The following is a 19300-nucleotide window of genomic DNA, read 5'->3' as shown; positions in this document are numbered from 1 at the left end:
CTGTAGAAATTCATCATACCTGTGACATAAGCAGGCAGATTTTTTTATTGAATGTATGGAAAAATGGATTAGAAGAAATAAATGTAGAACAAAATTATTTTCATAGGTTGGTGCTTGCTATGTGTTTTCTGTCTTTCAAAGTGCCTTTGTTAAGAAGGTATTATTTAATATTGGGGGAGGGAGGCTTTTAAATAAGTTAACTATCCATGCATTGTGAATATTAACAGCAGAGACTGGTGGTGAGATGTGTACTGATTAAAAATCCCCCTCTATGCTGCCTGTACACACTCAAAGGCTAATTTAACCCCCCCCCCCGTACTTTAGATACAGGGCACTCAAATACCGCTGTTTTCATAGTTCTCATTTTCACTGTTTTTGTTTTTTAGCTGACAAAACCTACCCTCTGCTATCCCAATGCTCCTGAGGTCACTAACATTTATTTTCAAAAGGTGTTTCGAGGAGGGTATGGCTGCAGCCTGAGTGCAGAGTAAGATAGTGGGCAGAGCATGAGATAGCCAGATCCTCAAGGTGTAACATGAATATGTGTCTGTTGGAACCTGCCTGCAGGGATACAGCTATTGTATTCCTTGCGACATGCTGCCAAGCAAATTTGAGTGATATAAAAGAGGAACTTTATCCTGGTTATCCTATTGTGTTTGGATGCTGTGCAACATCAGCACATGTCCATATAGCTACTAAGTATGAAGTAAATACCAATGGAGTTATGATTGTGGATGGGCAAAACTGAGAGCTGAGTAGAAGTAGCTTGAGTAAAATTATTTAAAATATCTCTGGTAGCATTTCAACTGTCCTCAGTCCTCTAGATACTTGCGTTAATGTCGTCCTGTGGACAGCAGTGTCCAACCTGTACCTGAACTTTCATGGTATTCAGGTTTCCAGGACGATTTTCAAGTAAGTGTTAAGAACTTTGAATAGGTCTTGATATTATTTCTTTATTTGAATTTGATGTAATCTCACTGGATGATTGTAGCGTCTTTTTGACAGTATTAACCACTTTGTTGGATTTGAATAAGTAACATGTTATGCATCTTCAGAATCAGCTTTGTGTTCCAAGGAAGGAGGATCTTACGTTTTCTGTTGGTTTCCTTGGACTTGAATGCTCTGCCTGGCAGGATAGGAAGGCAGTTCTGTTGAGGACAGAAAGCCTCTTCATCTGCTGCAAACGCTTTTGCTTGAAGTGAGGTCTGAATGAGGGCTATAAATCCCCTCTTGTTCTGGTAGATGTTGCTGCCTATTCTTTGAGATCAGCACAGGAAGGGAGCTTGCAAGCCTGGATACTTTCTGCAGTCCATTTCCCTCATATTTCCCAGGCATCCGGACCTGTTATGTCAAAGCTGTTAAAGGGTATATTCTTGTCTGCTCTTCTTGGTTTACTGCAATACCAGTTACAATGTACAGAGTCCTGTCAAATACACATTTTGTGTGCTTTTAGGTTATTTTGGCCCTTTGGAAGCAAAAGTGAGTCTTTGAATAGCTTCCAGAAATACTTTGTAGATATATGTGTAATTGTTTCTGTGAGGCAGGAGTTGGCCATCAATATGAAAATACTAAATCTCATACTTCCATATTGTTTCTCTGTGGTGTTAGACATTATAAATGTCTTTTGGTGTAGTTGCTTCAGGTGGTGAGATAGGGTTCTTTACACTCAGCTGAAACTGGGCTGACAGATCAGGGTAAGTGTCCTCTACTATATTGAATTTGACTGTTCCTATATTAAAATGAACTTCTGCTCTTGAGAAACCCATGGTGAAACCTAGTATGTATCTGTAATATTTCAATCCTTAATTGGTCTTATGCAAGAATGTTTATTTTCTGTTGTTCTTTCCATGTAATAAAATAATGTTCTCCTTCAACAGAGTCTGAATTTCACCATGTTGTATTTAAAAATGTTTAACTTCAGAAATTGCACTTCATTGCCATTTTCCTCATGTCAGAGGATTGCATATCAGCTTTCAAACTGGGGACATCATGTTGAAGAGCATTGGTGGGAAGGATGTCTCAACTCTTTCTTCCTTTTATCCTCCACAGTCCTGTTCTCAAGAGCCTCCATATGTAGCATCTCCATTTGGCATGGCCATTTGACATGGGCTCAAAATTACTTTCTCCTGGCTGGTACCTTCCCTTCCAATGGCCAAAGCCCAGTCGCTGTTTTTGTGAGGTCTCCTCTGTTTCCATGCGAATCCTTGAATAATTTTGTAGTGAGAACTTGTATGTCCAAGGTGGTGCTGGTATCACATCAAATGGAAATTTTAGTTGCGGTAGAGTCACTTAAGCAACCAGGAAGTACCTTTGCAAGAGAGTGCTGGCAGGGTGTTGCTGTTAAGACTATGAGCCAATGGGGGATAATATTTACACTACCTTAGCTCTCAAACATCATACTTTTCTGAAGCTGGGAAAGCATCTTAATTATGAGTTGAAGACCTAGATGGTACTGTGCTGCTCTGTACTGTAGCACTGTCTTGAAGTTTCTTCTGTAATCTGGAAAACTGTGAAAACGGAGCACATCTTATTTGGAACTACTGACTTCAAGTCAGACTGCATGTCGTGGAGTGCACAAGTCTGTTCATTGTGGGAGTGGCTTGAACAATCATAAAGGTTGAATACCTAGTTAAAAGGGGAAAAGATGAGAGGATGGAAGATGCAAAATTCTGTTATGTTGACTTACATGCTGCTGTGTAGGGAGCTTAGTGCATGTATTGATTTTTTTTTTCTTCCCTCTTGAGGTTTACAAGCTTGATGAACATTAGTTCAGGAAAAAAGAGATTTAAAATGTGGTTGGTTACTTTGATGTGCGAACCTGTTTTAAGAAAGAGCATGAATTTTTGCCAGTAACTCACCTAAAACTCTGATGGGATCATGTCATCTTCAGATGCTTGGACTGATTTGGAAGCTAGAACAACGCAATATCTGTGATACATCAGTCAGTAAGCTATTCGAGTATTTGCTTTTAGACTTACATGAGAGACTCTCAAAATGGTGATTGTTTAGAAGTCAGCTGTTGTCAGTTGCTTCCTTTTTAAAAGAGTAACTTTTATTTAATTTGTAAATTCACCTTATGTAGTATCTTAGAAATTGTAAATGCAAATATTTGTGATATGCCTGTGTTTGTGAAAGATAAATAATAACAATGGTTAAGTAAATATTCTTTGTGACCCCAAAATCATTCAGTTTAGGAAATTGCTAAAGGCATGGGCTGTGAATTAATCAAATACTTCAGTGTCTGTTGTGAAAATCAGTGAGTCTTAATATACTGAAGAAGCAGATTCGGAAATCACTTGCATTTCTCAATGCTTTGGGAGTACACTTCCAATGAACTGCAGATTTGATTAAGGAAACCTTTAAAACAAACCCCAAAACAATAACTACCCTGAAATATTAAATACACAGGGAACTAAACATGGGATTCAAAATGCTTTGTGGGGAAGACAGTACATTGCTGTGGGATTAACTGTAAGCAAAAATGGGCTTTGCTGTGCAGCTTCATCAGTGTTTTTGGTGACCTTGACTCCTTTATTTCAGTGGACAAAGAGGGTGAAGGAGTCAGGTATGCAGGTGATGTGGGGATTTTCTGGCTGATAAGTCTGGGTACATGAACTGTAAAAATCTAAGACGTAGACGTGGTTGGCTTCCTAAAAAACTGTACTGAGAACTAGGGTTTAAATGTTACAGAAAAGAATTTGAAAATAATGACACCATGCCACTGCAGCACTTTAAGGAGAAGGATAGTTGTAGAACTTTTTCTGCTATGTATACTTGCATACCTCGCTTTTTTGTCCTTTCTTTGTATTTGCTCACATGCATTTTGTCTTGTTTTTGTGGATTTAATCAAATGTTGAGACATTAGATGTGTTGTCAAGACCAGGCAGCTAAAATGTTACGTGGGAATGGTGACAGGAACACAAATTGAAGAACAAGGATCTGTATTTCCACTTATTTCAAAGTCAGGGTAAATGAATGCTTCTTTTATAAACAGGGTAATTTAATTTTATTCTCACTGGCATTGATAAATCTGTTTGTTACTATTTCCCTGGACTGGACAGTGGTTTAGTTTGTTGATAGTGCAGTGCCATCTAGTGACTGCTGACTTGGGTGTGGGGAAAAATGGTCAAAAATGTTTGAGGAGCAGGTCACTACCTGGAGTAGGTTTCCAGATCTGGTGGTTCAGAACTGCAGAAAGACTGCTTTATGGAAGGTTAAGTAAACTTAAGTATGATTCCTTTTACCTTGAGAGCAGACCTCTGTAAAAACCGCGCCTTGTGTGAGAGTGGTTGGAGGTGGTGTGAACTGTGCAAGAGGAGGATGGCTTTCTTACTCAGCCAGACACAAATCTGGCACTTGAAAAATTTTTCTTTTCAGCTAGCAAATTGGTTATCTTAAGATATTTATAAACAATTTTTTCCCAAATGCTGTCATAATCTTTCATTGAAGGTAACTTACATTTTTCTTTCAATAAAGACAAGCATTTAAACAGTATAGTTACTTTTCTTTTTTTCTGTTTCTTTGCAGCTTGATCACATATTATCACCCCCACCTATGCCTTTTCGAAAATCCAGCAGTCCTGAAGTGTCTTCTGGCCTTGGAAAGTCTCCAAAGTTTAAGAGGCAGTTGAGTGAAGATGGGAGACAGCTTAGAAGAGGAAGCCTTGGAGGAGCTCTGACTGGTGAGTTTGGGACGTGTGTAATGTCACCTGGAGATTCAGGACTTGTGGAGCTGATGGCCACTTGGCCCCTGGTGTATGCCTTGTGGCCAAACTTTGGGGGAGATGTGAGCTCCACCTGGAGTTTCCGTAGGTCTCTTCCACCTGGGTTCCCTGACTGTTAGTTAGATGAGTAAACTTGAAGTTCTGCCCCTATGGGCTGCTGATAGCTGGTGAAGCACAGCCTGAAAATGACCCCCATCTTCAGATTTTAATGACTGTGGCATTTATCTTGCCGACTTACTTGCATTCATCCTTGGAATCACGTATATCTTGTTTCCTCAAGGAGTTGGAGTACACGGATGGTCCCTTTAGATGGGATTTCATTAAGGAAAAAGCAACTTAACCTCATTTATGTGGTGGAGTTCTTGCAGGGGAGTAATGGGATTACCAGCTAGCCACAGGCTGTGGACTGCAGCCTCTCCTCTGTGGAGCCATGCAGAGGTAGCAGGATGCTTGAGGAGGGCTCAGGCCCTCCCTGCCCTGATAGCATCTCCTAGATACTAGGTGGTGGTATTGTGACTTTGTACTGGGAGCTCTGCGGCTCTGATGGTCACTGAAGAGTGATTGGTTTTGATTATGGAGCCAATAGAATGTAAAAAAACAGGGACTTTGTGTATTTCAAGAGAAGAAACTTTTAAATTCACTAGAATTTGAATTAAATGTGTTCCTAAAGTGCATAATGGCTAACAGTTTGAGGAATTTGTTGTACTTGGTGAGAGGGACAATAGATTTCAGTAAATTTACTGGAAGACAGAGATTTCACACAATAACAGAATATGCTGAGTTGGAAGGGACCCACAAGGATCATAAAGTCCAACTCCTGGCCCTGCACAGGACATCCCCAAGAGTCACACCATGTACCCGGGAACATTGTCCAAACACTTCTTGAACTCTGTCAGGCTGGTGCTGTGACCACTGCCCTGGGGAGCCTCTTCCAGTGCCCAACCACCCTCTGGGTGAAGAGCCTTTTCCTGATGCCCAGCCTAAACCTTCCCTGTTACAGCTTCATGCTATTCCCTTGGGTCCTGTCATTGGGTACCACGGAGAAGAGATCAATGCCTGCTCCTCTACTTTCCCTTGTGAGGAAGTTGCGTTATCTGTCCAAGTGATGTTGATTGATATTAGAATCAAGCACATGAAATTTAGGTTAGAGGAAGCTGAAATGGTGTTTACTTTAGATAGGACTGTTCTCTGTCTCTAAATTCTGTGCATTGTTCAGAGCTTCTTTTTGCTTGGGGATGAAAAATGGTTCCACAGTGAATAGAGCTGACTCTTCTGACTAAATGTCTGGAAAGAATTTTTAGAGCATTTGTTTTTCTTACTTCCCTCCTACCCTTTCCCTAGCCTTTCCCTAAAATAAGGTCCAAGAAATTATAGAAATACCTCTCTTTGTGTTCACCAGCTTAAAATGACCTACAAGGCTTCTGGTAAATGACAAATAATTTATTTTTTTTACCTAAGGAACTTAAAAAATTAAGCTGCCTCACACTTCATGTCAAGGAAGAACATATGCTACTACAGGAATATCTTGTGTCATGACATCACATAATTGTTGTTCTGATTTTTAGTGTCACTAGGATAAGGTTTGTCATTTCCCTTGTAACTTCGTTTTTATCATGAGTTGTTACGAAGCTTTCAGAGACAGGGTAAGAATATTTGTGATCCATATGGACTTTCATGAAAGATAAGTGACTTGCAGCAGACAAGTGTCAACTTTGGTAGCCATTTCAGTGAACTCTCTGGCAACTCTGGAGTGTTACAACTCTGAAAGCTTGGAGTGTAAATTGAACTAGTGTTTTATTAAAACTAAAAATTGCCAGCACACTTATTATTTGAGCAGGAGTTGGTGTGGTTTTTTAATTTTGTTTTTGTTCAACTTTAAAATGTAGTGGTGGTCTTTAAAAATTGATCTTTGCCATGTCAGTCCTGCAGATAATGAGGAGGAAGACAGCCTAATAAAAAACAAATGTAGCAATTGTGCTCTGCTGCCAGTCTTTATGCTTGAATTATTGCTTGAGGCCTTTATCAAGGGAAATGGATATGCTTTTTGTCTGCATGCAATATGTTGTGCAGGGTTTCATGTCAGGATTTGAGAATATAGTGTGCAGTGATGTTAAACTGCTTTATTACCAAGGCACTTTAAATGAACCTGAATACCCTAGGGCTTTGGTATCTTAAAATAATTTAAATATCTTAACAGCTTTCATGGTCCTGATTAAATTAATCAAAGTCATTCTGATGACAGAAATTTCTTTATATTCTTTCAGAATTTTTAAAAATTGTTTTAAAGAAACCACTGCAGATAGAGAACTAACTCCTAGAGTTGTTTCAAATGTTCAGTAATCTGAAGTTAATAATTTCAGTGTTGCCTTGGTCATGTATTTACATACCTTTTTTTACATACTGAATTTTTGTTTGTTTATTTGTTTGTTTTTAAGTTTCTTTAATGCTTTAAGAGTGATTTACTGCTCTGGTTTGAAACTACAAGAACCACAACGTCATTAAAAAAACCCAAAGAAGTGGGGCACAAGAAGTCCTACTTTTCAAATGGGTGCTTGGTAGTGGATTACTTCTATGTTCACACATCTCCTCCCAAATTTCTGTTTAAGTCTTAATGCTTTTGAGAAAATATTCTTAGTCCATAAAGGGGGAAAATATTTGGAGGCCTGTAACTTTAAAAAGTACTTGATCTTTAATATCAAATATAATATATATTAGTGTCAACTATACACTGATTACTGTCTTCCTTTATTAATTCTTCTTTTTTGATACTTTTAATACTCCCTTAAATGCAAGCTTAACATTGGGTATCAGTTCATTGAAAAATATTTTGGAAAGATATTTTTGCAATTATTTGCGGTTCAGTCTCTCTCACTGTTGTTAAAAAATGTTCAACTCCTAAAATACATTAGGTGTGAGCAAGTAGAGCATGAGACAAGACTCCTAGCCTGCAAATTTCCTGAATATTCTTACGCTGATGCGTGTTGTTCACTCCAAAAGTTAGAAAAGTGAATTGCACTTTGTATGTTACTTTCCTTTTGCGGTTAAAAACACAATATTATTGAGCCATTGAGCATAAGCAGTATTAATGATGAAAACAAACAACCCAAAATTTATTTGTTTATATATAACAGGATAGTTCAATTCCTGCAGGGCTGAATACTAATAGAGGTAGATAGATAGGGAATTTATCTCTGGGAATAGATCTCAAATGAGTTTATTGGGCTCTAAAAGAGGGAATAATGTTATGCAGGACATATGAGAAGAAATAAAATCTATGTTGTTGCAATATACTGAATGAGACGTGCAAAACCTGAAGGATTACAGTTACTGAGAACCTACTATACTGAATTGGCTCAAGTAAATTACAAAATTCTTTATATATGAATATGAGAAAAATTGAGAATGATGTGCTGGGTCTTTCCAGTGGGAAATCAACACAAGGGAGAAGAGGGTTGGAAACCTGCGGAGGTGGGATAGAAACTGAAATTATTTTTGATATAGCTTCAGGGAAACTGGAGCCAAATTTTTTCCCTGAAGTGCACAGTTTTAAGCAATCCAGCAATCCAACAACCACATGTTTTCAGAGACAAACAAAGAATGCTTTTCAAAGTAGAAGAAAAATTAAATCAATGTTTTTGAGAATAAATCTATTAGGTGCTTCCTGTTAAAAATTGCTACAGAGCCACTAATTAAAGTTTGTCCAATAAAATAAATGAATACTGGTTCCTGGAGACACCATGCTACTATATTTTGGAAAAGTCTCTTCAATATAATTGTTGTGACAGTATTGCTTTTCTTAATCTTCATTGCCAAGGAAGAAGACTTCTGCAAGAACAGAGACTGTGTGTGGAATGGAAAGAGTATATGGCATGTGGCCTGCTATTGGTCTAGCAAATCTGCCTTAATAGTTCTTGTTGTGAAGTGCTAACAGTACTGCTTAATAGAAACACAAGATGAAAAATAGTATTTCATAACTGTGGCTGCTAAACATAAGCATTCATGAGATAAAACAATCTCAGAGTGAAAGAATTTGAAAGTAATTTGTGACCAACTCATCTTTTAATTTAAAAGGCCATGTTTCCAATAGATTATAAAGTTTTGGGTAACATAATCACACTATAATCTGTATCTGCTTTTTTCTCTTCTGCTGTGTCTTTGTCCTAACTTCTCTCCTGCACCAGATTCCCCTTTCCCTGCATGTGCCCATAACAATGCTTGTCACACCCTGTACCTGGGAAGCAGACTGGATCTTTAAAAGTTCTGCTTGTGCCCCAGACTGTGTAGAACACAGTCCTTGCTCAGCTTGTTCAACTGCAGGATAAGCCCTGTCACAAAGCTGAGCTGTAGCTGCTTGTTCCATTGCTCTAGGTTAGATAGGGAAAAGAGGATTGCTTCAGAAGAAAGTTGGTGCCCTCTGGGTGCAGGGGCATTGGAGGCATGCTAGACAGAAGGGAGAGGAAAGTATGGTTAGGTGAGATCAGCTCTATTGTTCTTGGGACAATAGACATCTGTTTAATAAACATGTATTTAAATGCCTCTTGCTGTCGCCTTAGATTGCCTTCTTAAGGTTTCCTAATGGTGCGCAGACTGGGACTTTAAAACTTGTTTCGAATCAGGAGAAAAGATGTTTAATTAAAAAGCTGCTTTTCTGTGGTGGCTGGTTTTCTTGATCTCCATAAACTTCAAAGGGCTGTCTATAGTCAGAGGGTTTTTGGCTTAAATTGTCTGCAGATTTTAGTTTGCTGTGTTCAGAGATTCTTAAATGGAATCCACGGCAGAAGGTAATGTGAAAGGATGAGAAATTAAATGAGCTTTTACCGTGGAGAGGGTTAACCTGGCAAATCACTTGGACAAGCAAAACAAATTGCCTTTACTTTCATGTCCCATTGCTGCTCCTCACTTTGGCCCGTGGTGGGTGGTGCAGCTCTGTCTTCTCAGCTGCCCTGGTGCAGCATTTGGAGATTGCTGTCTCCCTTTCTACTTCGGAAAGATGAGAACATATTTCTAGGAAGAGTTCATATTTTGGAGAGTGCTGCAGCTAACCAGTTGTTTCTATACTGTACTGATAAGCTCTGCTGTTACATACCAAGAAAAAAATACACTTTGTTACCTGTAGTTTAAACTTCTTATCTTGCCTGCTGTTATCTCATCAATAACTACTTGGAAGAGACTTCCTGCTGGGCTAATTGTTTCTAACTGTGGTAGGGCTGTTATCTGCTAGCCTTAAATTGATCTTACACAAGTAGAGGTAACATAATACATACAAATTTCATTTTATAGAATCTTTAATTCAAGGATCCTAAAGCACTTTGCATTAGTAAAATTACTTCATGTTCTTGTGATCACATATTGTCTACAGATCATGAGAAGGTAAAACCAAAAAAATCTTGTGATTTACGTATTTTTTTCTTAAATATTCTTGTTTTGATTAGCTTTCCACCTCTGAGTCATCAGTCATCCAAATATGCTCAGCAATTGTTGTTATTCTCATATAATTAATCTGTGGTTGATTGAAATGAATTTGGGGATTGTCAGTCTGTTTTTTGCTTTGGAGATTCATCACTCTGCTAACACTAATTAGCAGAAAGATCAACAGCTTTATGGACCATGAAAAACAAGCTGTTCTCTTATCCATGGGTTGGCATGTGCTGGCAGGACTTGGAAGAGGAGGTTTTCCTCATTCATACAGGGGAGCAACTGACAGTAGCAGAGTTTTCACAAACATTGGGCTGTAAAAATTATCATTAATATTGTTGAAAATGGAGATGAGCTCATTAAGTCTTACAGTGTCAACTATTTGTTACAACTGGGTAATTGGGGAAAGTTGAACAGAAAATCATGTGACTTGAACCTTGAAACCTCTTTCAAATGGGACCTTGCTGTTATATACAGCTGCTTATTGTAACTATGATGTGATTAATTGAATGGAAACATTTAAAAAATTTCTATTAATGGTGGCCACTTGGTGTAGATAAGAGGAACTGTTCTGTATTTCCTGTGTGCATAATCAAAATTTCTTCCTGTTATGTGACTTGTTGATTATACATATTTACACCAGGAATATATGAATATAATACATGATTGCACCACCCCATAAAAAGCTCTATTATTTCATAGCTCTCTCTGGGGACACAGCCCGGTGGACTCTGTTGGCGTGTCCCCAGCCCCAGAAGCTGGGGTGCTGTAGGATGTGGGGTAAGAATGACTGCCAGTGCCAAAGCTCTATCTAATGTGCCTTTTTATACAAAATTTTACTTCCCGCACTTTCTTCCTCTCTCATAGCAGGGCAGAAATATGCTTCAGAATGGCTTTCATTGTGATGCACATGAGGACTGGAGGTACCCAGTTTAGAAAGCCTTTTCAGCTGAAGCTGCCTGAGGGCTCTCCCTGAGAGGAGGAGAATAGCAGCCTAGCATGGATGCTAACACCACTCAGGTCCGGGTTGCAAAGGTGGGAAGGTTGAGCAGCCACACGTGCATGGTCACAAGCACAGCATGCTTCATTCACTAGCACTGCCTACCTGGAGCATATCTGGGAGCCTTTTTAGCTGTCTTCCTCAGAGGTTTCCTTAAAGCGCCATGCCACGTGTTAAATGTATTCCAGAATTAGTGGAAAGAGATAGAAGCAATCTGTTCTATTATCACATGGCTGAGGAAATGTGGCATGGAGGTGTGGTGGTTTTGCTTAGCCCAGGACATCAGCAAGGTATCTTCAACATCTAAGAGAAATTTAAACCCCTCAAAAGCTGTTGTGGTTGGCCTGAGGAAGTGTCTCAGGGGTGGGGAGTGGCACAAAGGTGGCTCCTGTGGGTCCTGAGTGAAAGTTCTGGAAGTTTTTACATCAAATCCAGCAGAGCCAATCTCTGATGGCCCTGAGAGTGATGGACATGCTGCTGGCCAAGTTTGGGCCAATTAGAGGTGCTAGTTACAGCTCTGTGAAAACATATTTAAGAAAAAATCGAAACAAAGTAGTCATGCACTTCTTTTTAGCTAGAGGAGGAGGAGGAGGTAAAAATATGTGAAGGGAGAAAAGCACGGAGACACCAAGGTCAGTGGAGAGAAGGTGGGGGAGAAGATGTTCCAGGTGCCGGAGCTGAAAACCCTCTGCTAGCCGTGCTGAAGGCCATGGCGGGAGCAGGTTATCCCCCTGCAGCCCATGGAGTCCACAAGGCTGCAGAAATCCACCCACAGCCCATGCCAGAGGAGCAGGTGGATGCCTGGAAGAAGCTGTGAACCAGTGGGAGTCTCATCTAAGAGTTAAAGCTGCAAAGGCCTTGCAAGGGAGAGAAAGGCCTTGCTCCTGGGATGGAAGCAGGCTGGCCTTGGCTTGGGACAGTCCGCACCTTATGGACAACAAGACTCATGTTGCAGCAGAATTCGGGCAGGATGTTGCTTGTGAGATTGGACACACGCCAAAGAAGTTCCTAGAGGACTGTCTCCCATGGGAAGGACCCCGTGGCTAAGTACAGAACCCGTCTCCCTGATGGACTGACCAGAGAACAGACCCCTTACCCTGCCCCTGCCCGTGCTGTTAGTTGGAAAGAGGGAGGGGGCTGAGCAGAGAAACTATCTTAAGAGAGAGAGAGGTGAGCAGAAACAGTGTTTGTAGTAGAAGATTTGTATTGATGAAAAGATTTATTGGCTAAGAAAATACCCAATACGCTGCCCCCTACTTGAGCTATTGGTTGGAAGGAGGAGGGATGTGAGTAGAAAAATGGTGTCTTAAGAGAGAGGGTGGTGAGTGAACAAATGGTGTCTGAAAGGCTTATTTTTACCTCTCATTTATTCTCCGACTCTGTTAGGTAGTTAAATCACTTTGCAACTTTAAGTTTAGAGCCTGTTTTCCCTTTTTCTGTGTGTCCTCTCACCGGTGTCCTATCTCACTCAACTCATGAAGCTGGTGTGTGTTTAACAGTTTTTTTTTTTCTTTCCCCTCTCCTGCACGTCTGCGGCAGGAGAGAGCCGGGGTGCCTGGCATTTAGTCAGGGTCAAACCCCGACAGTAGGTTTTTTTTGTTTGGTTTTTTTAGGCATTCAGTACAAAGCTGTCTTCTACATATGAAGTAAAAATATTCTGCTATGAAATATGCGTTTTTAGATGGTCTTGGTGCACTGGTGGTTGAGATGACATTAGGTTATATTTGTCGTTGTCAGTTACCTTCATCATTTAAGGCTTCAATCACCTGCACAGTGGAGTTGATTTTTACTTCCCTGTGTGCCTAGCAAGATAATTTCCATATTCTTTGACGTGTCTGGAGTCTGCACCATGTAATAGTCTGAGATGGGAACAGAAGATATTGTATTCCTGTCTCATTATTTTGCCTTTAACTCCTCGATTGCTGCTTAATCGTGCTTGTATCATCAGAACATGAGAAGCTGATTGTTGTTGAGATCAAAGCAAAGTGTAGCAGTAGAGTGCCTAATTAGCAGATATGTTTGCAAGCTGCCAGTTTTGAAGGAGGGAGAAACAGAGTTTAACCCTCTTTGGGACTTACAAAAGCAGCTTGAAAGTTGTTAAGAGTCATTTGTCACAGTGGAAAAATAAAAAGTGGAGAAAATTAATATACATGTTAAATTTCTGAAATTTGAGTTGTAGCTCCTTAAGAGATGCCCTAAGAGCTATTGAATTAGCTGGCTCAAGTATGCTTATCAGTTTAACTGTAGAAGCACAGATGAAAGAACTTGCCTGGACATAGTTAAATGCTTGGATTTAAACAGCTGATGAATGAAATCTGAGGTCTGCAAAACTGCAGTCCTGTTGTTGCTAGTACCTGAGCTCCTTAGTGCAAACCTGACTGCAGCATATTTATAAATAAACTATAATTGCACATAAAGAGCACATGATCTATACTCCTAGAGGCAGAAGTCTTCCTGGTTTTTTTCCTCTATGGTCTTTCTCTAGTGAATATTGTAAAGCAAAGGATTTGACAATGTATTTGCTTTCTCCAAGTTGGTTGCTTTAACATAATTTGAATGTACAGATTGAGAAATATTTGAGAAGAGGGAAAAAACACTTCCTATACTAAGTCCTTAGAATGAAGGTTGATGACTTGAATGGAGAAGTTTATAAATGTTTTCCAGTGGAAACAGGAGCAGCGTTTTCCATTGGGAAACTTTACCTTTTGAAAAATTACAAGAAGCATATAGTGATTTAATTATGTGGCATAACAACATATATATGAGACAAAAAAAGGGTCATAATGGGGACTGTAGAGAAAATATCATATTAACACATCATTTCATGCTTATTTGTCTTAATATCAGTTATGAATTGCTGGGCATGTTCTTCATAGTGCAGTGGGAGATGTTTGTTTCTTACCATAAATTCTATTGAGAGAAATCCCAAACATTGAGATGGTGGAGAGTTGTGAGCCAAGAGTATTGGCCACTGATTGAAGTAGTTGTTCACATAATGTTTGAACTGAGCAATAGTGAATTTTTGAGGTCCTTAAAATGTGTGTTCTAGGCACAGCTTTGTTGTAAGTCTGCCAGTATCAGCTGTCTCTGACCTCTTTGTGTGCAGGATTCTTGTTTTTGCGAAATGGACTATATATCAAGAGGAGCCCTGTCTCATCATCACTTACATGTAGTTTAGTGTGCTTCTGGTTGCATCGTGTGTCCAGTGGGAATCTTTAATATCTATTTTTTCCTACTGTTTAAAGAGATTCAGAACCAGACCTTGAAATTTTTCTAGAGCGGCTGCAATCTGGATAAAGGGGTGAAAGGGAGGTAGTAAAGCCTGTTTATTACATTTGTGTTACAGAATGGACTGGCAGTTTATAAGTTTTGGAGCTGCATATTAGAATTATGGGAAAAGGACCTATCTGTTAAGATAAGGAAAAGTGAGCAGTAGAGTGTTCTGTCTCTGAGCTCACTGATAAATATCATAAACTAATTATTTTGTTGAGTTGTATTTCAGTAGAGTTGTGAGGTAGGGGTGTCATGAATGACAGCTTCAGTCTGTAGAGTGTTTTTAGCACATATTTATCATTTTCACTGGTTGCCTAACAGTGCTATCAAATTAGATATTTTTGGTATGGAAAGCTTAAAAACGAAAACCCAAGCAAACAAACTAAACTCAAAACTCCAAACCTATCCTTGTCCTCCAAATTTAATTAAAGGTTAGGGAGATTTGCTGGTGATCTCAAGTGCCTTTCACATATTGTTTTGCTGTCACAATACTTCAATAATAGATTGCAAATAGTCAATATAGAAATGTAAGTTCAGCAAGTATCTGTTAGCAAAGGAATTCTGAGTAATTTCCTTATCAGCAAAATTTTGTATTGTCTTTTAAATGACTTTCAGTAAGAGAATTTTGTTCAAAATATGAACCATTATTTCTGGGATGTGATGACTTATACTTGGAAATTGATTTATAAACAGTCTTGATTCTGCATTTCTTTGTAATTAATGGAGGCTTGGAGGCTTGATTTTCTTTTTACATATATGTATTTTTGGATGCAGATCTAAGCCTTCATCCTACTAATTTGTGGTCTAAAACTGGATGTGTCCTTTTTCAATTCCACTTCTCCCAATATTGGTGAAATTTTAAGGTAGATCTACTTCTTTTTTAAAGTTCATAATCTCACCCCAAATTTTTGCTTTCAGTGGGCCACATTTATTTCTTGCATTGCCAGCTGGAATCATAGAATATCCTGAGTTGGAAGGAAACCACAAGGATCAATGAGTTGAACTCCTGGCCCTGCGCAGGACAACCCAAAGGCACCATGTGCCTGAGAGCACTACTTCTTCATCTAATTTTAGAAAGTGAAACAAAGATTTGTAGTATATCAAAAAGTGAAAGAACTATAGTGAGTGTAATAGGATTTTTTTTCAAAGGCTTCTTGTATAGTAACAAAAGAAATTGCAATTGAGTCAGCTGTAGTTACAGACTTACCTGAATAATGTTATGTTTAGGGCACTGATTGGCTGAAACAAAAATTTCACCTTCTGCATCAGACTGGGAAAGTGCCATCGTTTATTAACTTCGACCATGTGTATCTGAGTAATATGCAAAGCATGGTCCTTTAAGTTCTGGGCAATAAATGAGACATTAATAAAATGATTTTTTTTTTTGTGTGTGTAGTGGTGGTCATTTGAAATTTAAGTAAAACTTGTTGATGCAGCCAAGTAGAATAAGGCAAAATATTGGAAAGTTTCCTAATGGTGACTTTAAATTCATCTGCTCTTCTTTTACTTTCTGGCTAACAGCTAATCGGAATGATGGGTTATAAGTCTACCCCTCCTCCCTGCCCCAAGATGTGAGAATAGACCCTAAAATTTGCAGTGTCCCAATTATTTCCTACAGCTGGGATATCTGCAGGAGTTCAATTTGAGGCAATAAAGCTAAGTGCCCTAACCTGAACCTAGGCAACACTAAGGTGGGAGGGAGGCTCTGCCTTTCACCTGGCAGGTTTCTGAACCTGGAGTGAGGCCTTGCTTATCCTTGGGGGTAAAAATGGTGGTGTGTCACTTCCAGCTTTGGCCTTCACTTACTGCTGCTCAGGCAGTTTGTGAGTGGCAGTGGTGTTATCAAAAATTTGGTAAAATCAAAAGCTCCTTAACACCACTGTAGAATTAAGAGGCAGGCATTCTGTATTTGGCATACGAGGATAGCTCCTTCCAAAGCTGTGCATGCTGAGCACAGGGAAGTTTCTGTTTATATACTGTGCTTTACGTATGTATTGATTGATTGTCCCAGAATATGATAATCATTTCCCTGAAATCATCAACATGTTTTCTCTCCCCTTTATGCCTGAATTCTTTGGTCCTGGGGGTCTCTCTGGTGGTCGTAGACCCCAATGTTTCAAGCGACCTGGCTGAGTTTGCAGGGCACTGCGGCTGGTGAACTTCCAGCTCTCCTCCTTACACAAAGGACATTGTGCAGTTCTGTAGGCCAGTGGTTTTGGAGAACAAGCATTGCGTTAGTTCACCAAGTGCAGACAATTTATCATGTGGTAACAGTGGCTGCTCTGGATGTGCTGGGAGTGCCATTGCTGCTGTGTTGACATGGAGGCAGGTGGTGGCTTCAGTCTTTCTTCTGTTCACATCAAGACCTGTCAGTAAACTACTCTTCTGGGTTTGTGTTTGTAAATAAGCCTGGAATCAGAGGAGGGAGTAGTACCCATCTGTGTTTCTTTTCAATACATTTCTATGACCCAGAGCAATCTGCAGTGTAGTCCTGTTTTCTCTTCCACCATGTCTTGTTGCTGTTGCTCTGGTGTAACTCCTGCTCGTAAAGCTCCCCAGAAAGAGGTGTGGAGTGAGTAACCCACTTGAAACTGTGCTTGGCAAGTCTGGCTTGTCCAGAGCTATCTGTTCATGTGATCAGCTATATTTTCACTTAAGTAAACTAATGAGGGAGAAGTGTCTAGCTTTCTGTATTTTTAAAAATATTCCGTACTTATAACATAAATATCGATAATTGATTTAACAAGATAATGAATTGAAATAAGTATTTCTTGGCCCTTGCCTTAAAGATGTCCAGATGGCAAGAGGCTATTTTGCAGGCTGCCATTTCATAACAACTAACACAAACACATTGATGCTAGCTTCTGATAACTGTGGTACACTGTAATCGTATGCACAGCTTCACTTTGGACTAATTGTGTCTATAATTGCTGTCAGCCCAAATTCAGATTGCTCCATTTTAGCAAAGTACATGCCTGTCTTCAATTTGCAGTAGTGTAATAGAAAACTGCTTCTAATATTTTGACAAAAAATATTTCCATAAAAAGCTTTTAAGATGTTTCCTCTGTATTTATTTTTGCATTTTGACTGGTTACAAATCAGACTTTCCAGCAGTGCAATCTACACTGTCTTAAGTACTTTTGTAAAGGTAAAATCTTATGTGGATTAAAAACATTTTCTTAAGCACATGCAATTGTTTAATTATCAGAGACAAACTTACTTCTAAATTCTAACTGAAAATGGAAGATTTATAGGTGTTAGATTTGAGGTCATTTAGTAATTCTCACATGTTCTATTATGATATGCACTTGAGAGGGACAGAGGAAGGAGAGTAGTACTTCAGCAGTAGGGAAGATTTTTCTATTTAGAATAAAGCAAAGCCTACTTTTTGTGACTGAATTTTGTGGAAGTGTATGTGGTTTTAGTCTCTTTCATAAGTACATACAGTAAGTTATAAAACAAATATGCACAAGCTGAATGCAATAGAAGTAAGAATTAACAAAGATTATATTTGGGCCTCCAACAAATATCCATTACAAGTGAATCTAGACAAAAAGAGACATGTTCGAGGGGAAGATGACCCTGAATAGCAGTGATGTATTACCTATGTTAACCAACGATGATGTAATACTATTAAGTAATGCTAAATTATTACCATTACGTAGTCACCATGCTAAATCAGTACCATTATGTTAAATCACCCTTCATTGAAATGCATTTTGATAAATGTGCTGGACTAACAAGGATTGCATTCAGATATGGGAAGAGATGTTGGTTCCAGTGTTGCTACTTTAGCTTGTCCTAGTAGTTTCAGGCAAAGGAAGAGAAGTAAAGATACCAGCAAAGCTTCTGCAAGGCAAGCAGGGGAGGAAGTCAACAGAGACCATTTTGGAATTGAAGAGGACAGAAGGAGGGGACCTCTATCAGTGGATGACTCAATATCAATAGCTCAATGAGAGTTACTCCCAGTGTGTGAGTGGTGTGGATGCTGGTGATGTTATGGGCTGTTCATGGGCCACAATAGCGATGGAAAGGTTGAGGTGGAATTGAAACCTTTTTCTTAGACTCTCAAAAATTGGTTCACTTAAAAAGGAAAGTAGCTGCTTGGAGCATTAAACTTGAAGGCAGACATGAACGCAGTGTGAAAATCAATAATGTATTTCAGCTCAATTTTTTGGTATAATACTGGCATTTAAATCACTTAACAAAGGGAAGTGTGGATATGTATAAACTCAAGGGTTATTAAAGAAAATGTAAAAGCAGGAAACGCATACAATTATGAATGAAACTGTAACAAGAAGTGATTAGGAGTGCTGTAATGTCAAGAGAAAAGGGGAGTGGATAGTATGACAGGATTTTAATTTTTGTTATTGGAGGAATTGAGGGAGAGTGGCTGATTAACTCACTAAGGACAGGGAGTGCTTTATTGTGTAGTGGTTTAATGCAGTAGGTTAGTGTTTTTCCCAGATAAGAGATTTATCTGTTGCCACCTTTTTGCCTAAGGCCTGGATATTTTTGTTTCTGTAGAAAGCATATTTCTCATATGCCATGTCTGTGTTTAAAAGCCTATGTAGTATGAAAAGAAGAATTGGAGTTCTAGACAGTCTGCTTGCCTTAATTCCAGTGTTTTGTGAAAGCTCTGGTACCTTCAAGCCTCCTTTTGGGGGTAAGGATGGGAGGAGGGATCATTCCAGCATCACACATGCTCATGATTTCATTGGCAATTTTGATAGTGTTTACTGCCTAATTTAGCTTGTCAACTGATCCCCCAACATTATTTTAAATATTTCTTGATGTTAATTGTGCAGGAAAAATAATGGAATATTAAGTGAATTCTTACAGTGGAGACCCTGACCATGACACTGAGTAAATCCACTCTGCTTTCTTGT

General features: G+C 39.1%; 1 protein-coding gene across 4 annotated transcripts in view; it reads left to right on the top strand.

Annotated features, from left to right (window-relative positions):
* Nucleotides 1-4531: 4531 nt before the first annotated feature.
* Nucleotides 4532-19300, top strand: part of MAST4 (microtubule associated serine/threonine kinase family member 4) — a 232727-nt gene continuing 217958 nt past the window's right edge. For all 4 annotated transcript variants that reach the window (XM_085042888.1, XM_085042887.1, XM_085042885.1 and 1 more), the window contains exon 1: nucleotides 4532-4681. In XM_085042888.1, the coding sequence (XP_084899014.1) occupies nucleotides 4555-4681 (127 nt within the window). In that variant the 5' untranslated portion in view covers nucleotides 4532-4554. The remainder of the gene's footprint in view (nucleotides 4682-19300) is intronic.

Source organism: Lichenostomus cassidix, chromosome Z (genome assembly GCF_008360975.1).
Source record: "Lichenostomus cassidix isolate B80296 chromosome Z, HeHo_3.0, whole genome shotgun sequence".
Lineage (NCBI taxonomy): Eukaryota > Metazoa > Chordata > Aves > Passeriformes > Meliphagidae > Lichenostomus > Lichenostomus cassidix.
This window is presented reverse-complemented; position numbering and strand designations above follow the sequence as displayed.